Raw genomic sequence first — 13,063 nt, 5'->3', positions numbered from 1 at the left:
AGGCGATTTTCCTCTCATCTCAATACCTCTCTACTGGGCTTCCAGGAGTCTCAGGCCCCCAGCCATGGGGTCTTTGAGAGGCTTCTTTGTCCTCTGGACCAGGCAGAGGGTGCAGAGGACAAGGAGCCCGAATGGCCAGGCCTCTTACCATCCCGTGGTGTAGGTCTGGGAACACAGGGCACTGGCCCAAACCCTATCCAGGCTGGCAGGCAGGAGAGCCGAGGGACTCAGAGAGGTACACGACCAGGAAGGTGCCCAGACTCAGAGAAGGGGTGCGAGTATTAGTGTGCTGGGGGTGAGGGATGGGGAACCACAGCCAGAAAACAATGCACAGGGCTCTCCATAAAGAGACAGAGCAGAGCAGAGCAAGGCAGGAAGATGACTGAGAGCAAGGGGGCCCATCCCCTGCTGAGCAAGTGAGAGAAACCCCTGTCCCACTCTCAGCTCCACATCCCAGGACATCAGTGCCCACCACCAAAGTCAGCTCTGAGAACTGGTTTCCTCAGGCTGAGGGAAGTGGATTCCCCGTATAGGCACTGGGCGAAGGAATGGGGCAAAAATAAACAGAGGGCAGAGGACAAACAGCCAGAGGCTGGAAATCCATCCGAGTGGGGAGGGACAACAAGTATCATTTTCATGACAACATGGGCCAAATTCCAGGCCCTCCTCCCGCGCGGAGCCCTCGGGTGCCTGGTGTTCCGTAAGGAGGCGGACAGCTGGGCGTGGGCTCCCAACAAAGGAGAGGAGAGGCCAGGGGGAGAGGGACACAAGGACCAGGGGGAGCAGCTGGCAACAACGTGGAGGCTACAGAAAGAGGGCTGCAGGGCTCCCAAGGCATTTCTCCTCCCCAGCAACTGCCAGCGCCTCCTAGACCATGCGGGGATGTGTCCAGAGGGCAGGACCGCCGAACAAGGCTGAGCATTGCACTGCCACTCAGCCCCCTCTTGCTGAGACCGACCCCTGGGCTAAATCTTCTACTCTGAAGAAGGGGAGGCTCAGCTGTCGAAACTGGCTCCCGGGTGGTAAGACCTAAATCCAGCAAAATACAAGCACTGGCCCCTAAAGCGCCCCAATGCACCATCGGCCAAGTGCACGGACAAGGAGTGCTATTTTCACGTACTCTGTGCACCAGCCACGCCACACGCAATCACACTCACATGGAGGGACCGAGACCCAGAGCCATGCTGGGAACACACGCTCATCTCACGCTCTTGGGGACCATGCAAGTTGGAGCCTCACCCAGGCTGTTCCCGCCACAGGCCTGTAGGATCCGCCGGGCTCGTTTCTTAGCATCTTCTGGAAAGCTGGGGCTGTCCAACAGGTTTGGGTAGGTGCAGAGTGCCATCACCTGGGGGAACAAGAGTGCAGGCTGGGCTCCCAGCTTCTCCTCCCCATTGCCCCAGGTGGAACACAAGGGATGCTGGGCGGGGGCCAGAAAGACATTAGGCTCTCCGCAGACAAGGGGGTGCTGCTGGGAGCTGGGATGCACCCTGACCTGGGTTTTGGGATACACAAGGGGAGCTGAGCAATCAAGTGAGGGTCCTGCTCCCCCCTGGCCCTGACTGGCCCAGCAAAGACAGCGGCCTCCCACATGCCAGGCCACCAGGGGTCTCCTGAGCAGAGGGCCAGGGCTGAGCAGGCAGGTGAAGCCCAGCTGACAGGAGTAAGGTGACAAAGACCCCCTCCCTACTCACAGCCTGAGCTTCCCCCACACCCCGGGCCCTTCCTTGCTATCTGAAAACTAGGCCAGCTTTCTCAACTCTGTAATAGGGAAAATCACCCTAACCTCACCAATTAAGAGGATTAAGCAAGGAAAGGTGTGCAAAGGTGTTGGTTAACCCCAGTTCACCAGGCGAGTCTAAGCTGGCAGCTTAGGGGCTGAGCCAGGTGCACTGGGGAGGCGGAGGTGGCAATTAGGGCTCCCGGCTCTGACACCAGCCAGGCGACTTCAGCAGGTGCCTGGCTTCTTGGAGCTGCGTTTTCTGCCCAGGCATGATGGGCATTGACCCAGCCTGCTCACTTCCCAGGTATCCTAATAAAGCCCACAGGAAGTACACGAAGGCTGGAAGAGGCCAGCAATAGGCAGGAGGTGTTGGGCCTGCCATAGCCAGTGGCAGGGCAGGATCTGGGGACATGTCTGCAAGCCAGTAAAGGCTGAGGCCTGTTCATGACCCAGCCCCTCCCCCCGCCCCCCAAGAACATACTTCTAGGACAATCAGGGCCGCTGATTTCCTCCCACCTCCACTTCCCTGGTACAGCCACTCCGATCCATTTCCCCATCTGGGGCCCGGCTGGCGACTCTGATATCTACGGGGCAGCTGGCATGCTCTGAGGGTCAACAGTAGCAGCCACAGGACGGAGGCATGGTGGGCATTCCTCAGACCAGGCCCAGCCTCACTTGCTCTTCCCTATTACCCTCAGGGGCTTCATGCTGAGACCCCCTCCCACCCCCCTCTACCCCAGGGCACAGGCTAGGGTCATACTTCCCTGGTGCCACTCCTGCAGTCAGAGACATGAGGAGGGAAATGGGAACCAGGCGCCTAGCATTCAACTTCCCTGCCCACCCCCCAACTGGTGAACTTTAACCACACAGGAAAAGCCTTCACCCAGCTGGGGCTCCCACCTCTGTTCAGGCTGCCCCTCACCCTGCTTCCTCTTCTCTGGCCCACAAATCCCAGTGTTGGTGCAGAGTCCACTGAAACTCTGAACTATGCCTCCTCCTGGAGCCCTTAAGAGTGAGCTGAGCCACGCTGGAGGCAGCCAGGAAAGCAGCAGCTGACAGGGGCAGCCAGGCCCCAGGCTCTCCTCTGTGCCGGAGGAAGGCCTCCACACTCATCATCTCACCGTGACCCCGGCCACCCTCTGAGGCAGTGCCTTGGTGAGCTTCACATGCCCAAGGCCACTCACAGGAAAGGGGCACAGCCAACACTCAAAGCCAGGTTGTCTCACTCGGAAGTTCTTTCTTGACCCAGCACATCAATCACCTCCCAGTCCCCTGGGTCTCTACCTCTCCCCTGGCCAGCTGCCCACCCCACTACTGTCCATGCCAACTGACCTTCTACCTACTCAGCAACCCCCAAATGAGTGTAGTGTTCCTGATGACCTTGGGAGGAGAAACGGCCAAGGGAGAGCACGAGGGGACATCAGGCACTTAAGGGGCCACCACATCAACAGCACTTCCCTGTGGGATTCTGGTGCCGCCTGGGCCTAGGGGTTTGGAAGTACAAGGAGGCAGAAGCTGGCCCTGAAGCCCATGCCGGTCCCACACAGCCTCTGCTCCTGAAGACTGACTCACCTGTCGGAGGAAGGTGATTGGCTGCTGGCCCATGGCCTGGGCATCCCCGATGTTGGCTCGGATGACCTCAGTGAACGGTTTTTTGATACCCTGAGTGGAGAGAAGGCAACAGGTGGTTATACTTAGAGACACTCAGACTCTGGATTCCTGAAGCCTTGCAGTGAGCCCACAGGATATTAATAAGTTGCCCTATTTTGAGCCTCACTGAGTGTTAGGCTTGGTGTCAAGCCCTTGACATGCCCAGTCTCATTTAACCTTCACAACCACCCCATTGAGGTAGAACTACTATTAATCTAATTACACAGATGCAGACATCCAAGGTCATGTCATTGATAAGTACGTACTGGGATTTGAACCCAGGAAGCCAGACTCCAAGATCTCTCTTCCTAACCACTATGCTCCACTGCCAGAAAGCCCCCACTTTCCGGAAAGGCTGCAGGAGCTTTCCTGGGCAGCCAGAGCATCCTGAGGCAGCTGCAGGACCTCACAGGAGGTCTCCGGGGCACACGTGGTGGGCGGGAGACAGGTGTCAGCATGGGACATGTCAAACATCAGGGAGAGAGGACCCCAGACTCCCCGCACCCCATCCCCACGTGCAGCCCCTCCTCGAAGGGTGAAGTCAACAGCCAGGGACACTGAGGACACCCTCACTTCCAGAAGACACTGACCAGCAGGGAATTCTTGGGGTTATTCTCTTGGAACCCTGACTTTGTAGAATGATGAATATTTTCCCAAGGGACAAAAGGATTTAAGAACAAAGTAGAGGCCGGCGCCGTGGCTCACTAGGCTAATCCTCCGCCTGCGGCACAGGCACACCGGGTTCTAGTCCCGGTTGCCCCTCTTCCAGGCCAGCTCTCTGCTGTGGCCCGGGAGTACAGTGGAGGATGGCCCAAGTACTTGACCCTGCACCCCATGGGAGACCAGGAGAAGCACCTGGCTCCTGGCTTCGGATCAGCGCGGTGCGCCAGCTGCAGTGTGCCGGCTGCGGCAGCCATTGGAGGGTGAACCAACGGCAAAGGAAGACCTTTCTCTCTCTCTCTCTCTCTCACTGTCCAGTCTGCCTGCCTGTCAAAAAAAAAAAAAAAAAAAAAAAAAAAAAGAAAAAGAAAAAAAAGAAAGAACAAAGTAGAGCCCACTCCTGAGCAATGTGCTTAGCACAGAAAGAGGAATTCATGAGACCCTTGTGACATCACTGAAGAGGCGACAGGGACACCCCAGCTGCTGCAAAGGTGAAAATGCGGTTTGATATAGAGGACAGTACACGAGGATCCTACACAGCTCCCAGAACTAGCCCTGGAAAACTTGCAATCAACAACAGGTTCAAGGACTTTGCAGGGTGGCTGAAAGGATGATCTGAGATAAACAGTGCGAGACCACTTGGCAGATTACAAGTATCATCCGCTCACAGAGCCAGCCCAGGAACGAGCTCCTGAGGGTCATGGCGGAGGAAGAGGGGGCAGTGCCAGGAGGCAATCTGAGCATGGCCAGCCACCCTCCTATCTCCAGCTGTCCTTGCCCTAAAGGCACCCCAAACCCAAGTGTTAAAGATACATTTCTGTTTCTGCCACTTGCTTTTTTCTCTCCATTTCATGTCAGGCATAAATAAAAACAGCTTCAGAAAACTTTGATTTTTTAGAATCAACACCTTAAGTAAAAACTAGTGGACTTGAAAGACAAAACAAATTTTTCTAACCCTTTTTGCCCGAGCCCTAAGTAATGAGGCATGGGGTGGGGGAGGAGACACCCAGGGGGCAAGGAAGGTGACCAAGCAATGGCCTGCGGTTTTTCAATAAAGTACATGTTTCTAAGAGTTGTTTTGAGGGGACGAGGAACATTTTACATCTCTTGTGCCCCTTCCACTGAGTTTTTTCAGGGGTGGCCAACATGAAGAACTTGCCTAGGGGCCTCAGGAAGCAACAAGTGCGATGGAGTGCAAGGCGAGGAGCTGCACCCATCCACTGCTCTGGAGTACTGAGAGCAGACAGCCTGGGGAGACTGGGGCCGTGGGTTTGTGGCCTCAGGGCTGGTCCCACAGGCAGCAGCCAAGAAGGTGGTGTATGTGTGGGGGGTGATCCAAGCCACATTGTGCAAAAGGGCAGGCTCAGCTCAGCCCCTGGCAGCAGCCTGGCTCCTGGCAGGAGGCCCTCTGTCCAGCCTGACTGAACTGTCACAGCCCCCAGGCCTGATTAGCTGAACACAGGTGATTTCTGTGGCATGGGCACAGCCTATTCTTTGGTGGGGAATAAATCTGTCATAGTTGGGAGGGCCAGGAACCAACACACAGCTGCAGGCCCTGGGCCAGCCCAACACAGGGAGAGAATAAAGCCTAGAATGGAGCCCTGGTGCTCCTTTCCTGTGCCCTCCCCTGGCGTTGCTCAACCAATACAGGGCATGTTGACATGCAGCCTGGGAACACTGGGCATCTCCTTTCCTGGGTCTTAGAGCCCCTGGACACTGGACACTTTACTTTGATGGATGAACTAGGAGACAGGAAATTGGCTCCTTTGAATGGGCAAGGGTCCCAGCCTGCCCAGCCAAGAGCCACCAATGGGAGGAGACTGTTCCGTGCAGATTCCTACGTCTGGGCACTCAAGGTCTACAGGGATTGGGAAAGACCAAGGGGCCTGGAGCAAACTCTTAAAAACAGTGACTCGTCCAGACCTGGCCAGAACACCCAATGGTGCCATCGCCCCAGCCTAGCCCCCAGAGCCAGGTCAGAGGGACTAACAAGCATGGAGCATCCTGGTTTCCCCAGAGCTGTTCTATGTGCAGCACCTGGGGACAGTCCCACCCTGCGAAGGCTCCCTTCCCACCACTTTGGCTCAGGCAGGTAGCAGGGGTTAGCATATTTTAGAGGGTATTAGCAGGGGAAAGAAAGAGCTGTCATCATTGTTCTTCCCTGCCCACAGCCCTAGTGTCACGATGGGGATGGATCAAGGTGCCATGGATGATTCTAACAGGTGTACGCCATGGCAAAGGAAATCATTAACAGAATGAAAAGACAACCTACAGAATGGGAATATTTGCAAACCATATCATCCAATAAGGAGTTACTTATCCGAAATACACAAGGAACTCCAACTCAATACCAAAAAAAAAAAAAAAGATAACGTGATTTAAAAATGGGCAAAGTGTCATTTTTCCAAAGAGGAAATACAAAATGGCCAATGGGTATAAGAAAAAAGGGTTCAATATCAGTAACCAAATGCAAATCCAAACCACAATATCACCTTAACCTGTTAGAATGGCTATTATCAACAAGTTAAATGAGAAGTATTGATAAGGGTACAGAGAAAAGGCAACCTTTGTACAAATTTGGTGAAAGTGTAAACAGGACTACCTCATGATCCAGCAATCCAACTTCTAGGTACCTATTCAAAGAAATGAAATCAGGATCTTAAAAAGATACCTGCACTTCCACGTTCATTGCAGTAGTACTCACAATTGCCTAGATAAAAAACCAACCTAAATATCTAACTACAGGGGCCCACGCTATGGCGCAATGGGTTAACGCTCTGGCCTGAAGCGCCGGAATCCCATATGGGTGCCAGTTCAAATCCCGGCTGCTCCTCTTCCGATCCAGCTCTCTGCTATGGCCTGGGAAAGCAGAAGATGGCCCAAGTCCTTGGGCCCCTGCACCCACATGGGAAACCCAGAAGCAGCTCCTGGCTCCTGGCTTCGGATCGTCACAGCTCCGGCCATCACGGCCATCTGGGGAGTGAACCATTGGATGGAAGACCGACCTCCCTCCCTCCCTCCCTCCCTCCCTCCCTCTCTCTCTCTCTCTCTCTCCTTCTCTCTCTGTGTAACTCTTTCAAGGAAAATAAATTTTAAAAAAATCTTTAAAAAAAATATCTAACTACAGAGAAAATAGAGTGCATGTGTCACACACAATGGAACATTACTTAGCCACAAAAAAGGAGGGAAACCATGCCACTTGAGAGACAACTTGGATGAAACCGGAGGATATTTTGCTAAGTGAAATAAGATACAGAAAGACAAATACTGTACGATCTCACCTATAGACAGACAGTGGTTGCCAGGAGCTGGGGCATGGGGGAAATGTGAAATTCTGGCCAAAGTATACAAAAGTTCCTGTTCTGAGTGGTGGGGATCAAATGGTGACTGTAGTTAATAATACTGTATTGTTCACTTGAACTTTGTCAAGGAAGTAGATCTTAGCCTCCCCCTAGTGCACACATAATGAGCAGGCAACTGTGTGGCTTGTTATAATCTTTTCACAATGTCAAATCATCAGGTTGTACACCTTGAATATATAATTCTTTATTTGTCAATGATACCTTCATAAAGGTGGGAGTAAAAGACAGTTTCCTTGTATAAGGGATGGCTCTTATCATTTTATGTGACATGTAGGTGGGGATTGGGTAGGATGGTTACTCTCCAGAGAACCTCCCTCTTGTTCAACAAATATTTATTGATCACCCATGCCCGGTGACAGGAGTAAGCAATACAGATGAGGCCATCACCCACCCTGCACAGCCCAGACTGCTGGCGAATAGAAAGTAGGCAAAGGAAGCGTTTGGGCAGGAGAGGGGGAGAAGAAACCTCCTACAAAAAGGCCGGTACCTTCCTGACCCCACAAGGGCAATGACTGGCACTGAAGCATGCAGGAAGTCCTACAGAGAGCTCCGGGGAGAAGCCCTAGAGATAAATCCCAACTAAACTCCAGAGTCCCTGAAAACAGGCATGTGTAAGCAGGGGAAACTGAGGCTCAGCACCAGGACTGACCCCGAAGACAGGGGAAGACAAGACAAGCTGGAAGAAACCAGAGCAGTAACTGAGAAACGAGGCAGTGAAGCAGCACAGCTGGGTAGAGACCCCTGAACTCTGGATGACTAGGGGTCAGTCAGCTGCAGAAGCTGAGATCTGTAGGGCTGAAGCTGGGTGGAAACTGGATGAGTTCCAAACGGGGTCATTCACAAGAGCAAGAATGGGGCCCAGGCAGGAAAAAGCCAGCCCCACAGCATAGGTTCTCAGGTTCAGGAGGAGGGCAAGGAAGGAGGGACCCTCAACATCTCCTGTCGCCAAGCCAGCTCTCGTTAGCTGGCTAACTGGTTCCTTGCTGTTCAAAGCATTCTTACCAACAGCTCCAACTAGTTCCAGGAGAAATAAACTGTCCTCATTTTGAAGATGAGTAAACCAAGGGCAACAAGCCTGAGGCCCAGAGCACACAAAGGCAGAGGGCGCAGATCCACGGTGACTCGGACAGGCTGGGCAGGTGAAGGGTCTATCCCATTGGAAGCCTACACAAATCATTTTAAAGTAGCGTGCACAAGTGGGTGCTTAGCCTAGGAATTAAGATGCCCACATCAGCATGCCTGGGTGTGATTCCTGGTTCTGGCTCCTGACTCCACCTTCCTGCTCATGTGGACCCTGGGAGGCAGAGGTAATGGCTCAAATAAGATTCTGCTCCGTCTGTGAAAGACCTGGATTGAGTTCCCAGCTCCCACCTTTGACCCCAGTCCTGAATAGCTCTACAGAGGCACCACGTCCCAGTGCCCAGGGGTGCTTTGAACCTGCTGTCCTGAGACTGACAGCCTACCTCCCAGTCTACAAACTGGCACCTTGGGGAGAGAACCAGTAGATGAGAGTTCTTTGTCACTTGAAAAAAAAAAAAAAAAGTAGCACCCAAATCTATGGAAAATGAGTGGGGTTTCAACACCTGTGCTTGGCATGGCACGTCCAGGGCCTCCAATCTTCATTCTTAGCTAACTCCAGTCATGTACTACAGTACCCTCCATTTTTGCCTGTGCTTGGATATCACACCCAGACATGACCACTCTCCACTTCCTGAATGTTTTGCCTTAACTGTGTGCACTTTTTTAAGATTTACTTTTTTATTTGAAAAGTAGAGTTACAGAGAGGAGGAGGAGGGGAGAGAGAGAGACAGAGACTGACCTTCCACCTGCTGGTTCATTCCCCAAATGGCTGCAATGGCCAGGCTGAAGCCAGGAGCTTCATCTGGGTCTCCCACATAAATGGCAGGGGCTCAAATACTCCATGCTTTTCCCAGGCCATTAGCAGGGAGCCAGACTGGAAATGGACCAGCTGGGACAGGGACTAACATCACATGAGATGCAGGCATTGCAGGGGGTGGCTTAACCTGTCACGGCATAACGCAGGCCCCGAATGTGTGCACTTTTATAAGCAGAAGTGAAGCCATTCCTGTCTCCACCTGTTCCAACTCCTAACCCCTATGTTCCAATAAAGCAAGGTTAAAGCAGAAGGTTGAAGAAGAACTGTCAGATCTTTTCAGTACTCTTTTTAGTTACGGCTTGCTTTTAAGTGCGGCTCCCAGTGAACACAAGGACCTGAAAAGCAAATAGAGGTTCTCCCCCTTGGAGTTGCTGTTCAGGAGAAACAGGGCCTCCCTGAGAGTACACAGCAGGGCCTGGAGGAGAATGGCCCCTTTTATACCCCTTAGCCACCCCCCCCCCACCCCAATCCTTCAAGCTTGGGCTGTACTGTCAGAGAAGCAAGAAAGACAAAGACTCAGTCCAGCCAGCAAGCCCACAGTCAACCACTGGAGCCAAGTGTCCAGTCGAATAGCCTGCAGTTTGCAGAGCACCTGGTGAAAATGATTCTATAAGGCAGCTTAAAGGCCCTGCTACTACCAGAGGCCATCCTTGGGTCCCCCAGGACAAGGAGGCCCAAGAGGGAAGCCTGGGCCAGCCAGGCCACTTCTCTCCTTTTATAAATGAGGGAAACAGAGAGGCCAGGAGAGGATGTAGGATTCACCCCAAGTCACCGACTCTCTACAAATCCCTGCCATTCCATCTGTAACCAAATCAGACCTCTTACAACACCAGTCCCATGTTAATCACTGTGGTTCAAGACAGAAGTAGAAAAACCAAGGCTGTACAAAGCCAAGGCAAGCTAATAAATAAATAAATACAAAGAACAGTTGGGGGAAACACAGCTGCCTCAGGGGACGTTGTTCAAGCTGGCCCCGTGAAGAGCAGCTGTCTCCCAAGAAAGAAATGTTTGAATGAGGCAATGCTGGCTCGGCTGGGGCTCTGTCTCCAGCACCTACAGCCGCATAACTGAGACTCAGTTAAGTGAGAAGAGAACGAACTTGAAGGAAAGCACCTAAGAATGTTGGTGCACAGACAGAACTTCTCCACGGGTGTGGGGGTAGGAGCAGCTGTACCAGCAATCAGAGAATGCTCTGGCCCACTGACCAAGAAACATGACCACCTGCAATCGAGCCACACCCCTGCTGGAAACCCTTCCTGGCTCCCCACTTCCCTCCAAAACACACCATAAAGTCCTGAGCCCAGCACATAAACTCCAGTCCACCTTTCTGTCTCATTTTTCTCCCACATCCCTCTGCTGGATGGTAGGCTACTAACACTAGCTCCCTTCCCCAAACACCCAGAACTTTCGAAGCACCTGCCTTTGCTCACAGCACTGCTTCCATTTGGAATGCTCCCACCAATCCTTAATGAACTGGGGGAGGGAGGCTGGAGCCCAGCGAACAATATGGCAATCAGCTCTCTCTCCAACAGGGAAGCGTCAACAGAGAACCTGCTATTTAGCAAAAGGTGGAGATCATTCCTGGAACCCCTCCCGACTCTGGAATCAGCTGTAATGTGATAAACTGGAATACTTTAATCCCAGCTTTGTTTTAGCAGAGAAACTGCTGCCTCCAGGAGGGCCAGCTGCTGCCTGCCAAATATCAATAAGGAGCACAGCGGGAGAAACCCACGTGCCAGCCCAGGGCCCACCTCCGTGGGAAGCACAGAAATGGGCCTTCTCTGGCCCAGCCTTTAAACTTAGCCCTGCAAGAAGTCGGCAGGAGACACTGGACTCTGACTCGGCCAGCTCACTGTTTTGAGTCAGCAGAACTGGGTGTCCCCAAGAGGTCCTAGCAAGCCCTGAGTTCATCCAACTCCCAAAGTCCCCAGAGGAATGGGGGCCAAGTGTCATAGTCCCCTTGAGGCTACCTCCCAAGTACTCAAGGGACACCAAGTGACCACTTCACCCCTGGGCACTGGGACGTGGTGCCTCTGAGAAAAAAGCTCCCGGAGTCCTGCCCCCATGCCACACATTCTGGCTCAGAACTATGTTGAGCAAGCAGCTGGGCGATGCAACCAGCTGCTTTTCACAGTTCTTAGAAGTGTTTCCTTTTTCAGACAACCTTCTTTGACGCTGCCTCCAGAATTCCACCCAGGTGAGAATCGGGTAGCCTACAGGGCCACCTTTTACACCCACCCGGCACTCCTGGTCATGTGGTCACTCTACAGGCAGCTGTGAGCTCAAGCCAAGATCCTGCCAGTCCCCAAGATGAAGACAGTCCCAGGGTCACCTTATCAAGTCCCCAAAGGGCCCAGTCCTCTGCCTCCCCACCCGCAGCGACCGTCCCAGGGCAGAGAGCCTGCTGCCAGCCAAGGTTCCTCGGGGGGCCTAAAACAAGATTTTCCGCCCGGCCCTCCTCCACGCCCCTGCTCTTGTCAGGGAATCATAACTGGCAAAGACCCAAAAGGCCTCAAGACGGAGAGAAACGACGTCTGGAACAAACTCTCCTGAGCGCCGGCTTCCCTCCCACCGCTGCGCCCAGCAGCCTCCTTCCAGCCCGCCTCCGGTTTGCCTTCTTCAAAGCCCGTATTCACTATCTGAAAGTCTCTTTATTCCTGGGCTGCTTCCCTCCCTCCAACGGATCTGGGTTCCACGCTGCTTAGGACACGTAACGAACGTGTGCAGCTCCTGGCAGCACGGGCCGCTCAATTATTGAATTCAGCTCAACAAGTGAACCGTGTCTGAAGGCCTTACTGTGTGCCAGGTGCCCGGCGCTCGAGGGTGAGGGGATGGGGGAGTCGGCCCCGGGGTGGGCGGCAGGGGTCGCCGCCGGGCTTCCCGGGCCCTCCGCCCCCCATGGGCCCCCGGCGCCCACGCTCACCCGCTGCAGCTCCAGCTCGATCTCGCCAGCCTTGAGCACGATGGGTCCCCGCACCGCGTACTCCACCGCTTTCACCTGCGGGTTCATGGACTCCAGCGTGAGGATGCGCTCGCGCCGGCTGCGCTCGGGCCGCACCTTGAGCACGGCCGAGGCCTCGGCGGCCGCGCTGCTCTGTCTACGGCCCCAGGGGCCCGGGGTCCGGGGGCAGCAGCCCCGCCGGACCAGCGCCGCCGCCCGCTGCATCGCGCGCCTGCCGAGGGAAATCCTGACACAAAAAGAGAACGAGAACGCGTCGCCTACAGCCCAAGGCAGGCACCCTCACCCCACCCCCAGCCCAGCCAAGGGCTCTCTTCAGCGAGCGGTGCCAGCCCAGCTCTGGGGTTGCGTGCCCATCTCCCGGCGACCAGGACCCTCCGCCGCGCCACGGCAGCGCCAAAGCCAAATGCACCGTCAGATTTGCAAAGGCTGCGCCCAAGGGGGGCATGCAACGTGCCTGTCGCCGCCAGACCGCCCCTCACAGCGAGGGGCTAGAGCGCGCGCCTGAAGCTGCTCCCCGGCCGGGGCTCCCTCAGCCGCATCCCTGCGCTCGGCTCCCGCACCGCCCGGCCCCCTGCGCTCGCACACCCACCGGCGCCGAGTCCGCCTCGAACCTGCGCGCTGGCTCCTGGGCCTTGTAGTTCTCCTAGTTATGGCCAGAGTCGCTGTAGGGAGCTAGTCGAACTACACGTCCCACAGTGCCCCGCGCAGGCCCGGACGGGGGCCGGGCAGGAGGCGGGAGCAGCCGTTTGGCTCTGCCCCGGGCTGGGCGGGTTCTTTGTCCTCGCCGGAGGTGGGGGGCGGGGATGGGG

At 54.7% G+C, this 13,063-nt stretch overlaps 1 protein-coding gene across 1 annotated transcript in view; it reads right to left on the bottom strand.

Annotated features, from left to right (window-relative positions):
- GPT2 (glutamic--pyruvic transaminase 2) overlaps positions 1–12,838 on the bottom strand; it is a 40,330-nt gene extending 27,492 nt beyond the window's left edge. Inside the window, exons 1-4 of the mRNA XM_008248377.4 lie at positions 12,709–12,838; positions 12,216–12,480; positions 3,296–3,385; positions 1,240–1,348 (exon numbers count right to left, since the gene is read on the bottom strand). Of these exons, the coding sequence (XP_008246599.2) occupies positions 1,240–1,348; positions 3,296–3,385; positions 12,216–12,458 (442 nt within the window). The 5' untranslated portion in view covers positions 12,459–12,480; positions 12,709–12,838. The remainder of the gene's footprint in view (positions 1–1,239; positions 1,349–3,295; positions 3,386–12,215; positions 12,481–12,708) is intronic.
- Between the last annotated feature and the right edge of the window lie 225 nt (positions 12,839–13,063).

Source organism: Oryctolagus cuniculus, chromosome 18 (genome assembly GCF_964237555.1).
Source record: "Oryctolagus cuniculus chromosome 18, mOryCun1.1, whole genome shotgun sequence".
Lineage (NCBI taxonomy): Eukaryota > Metazoa > Chordata > Mammalia > Lagomorpha > Leporidae > Oryctolagus > Oryctolagus cuniculus.
The sequence above is the reverse complement of the archived record's forward strand: the minus strand, read 5'-3'. Positions and strand labels throughout refer to the sequence as shown.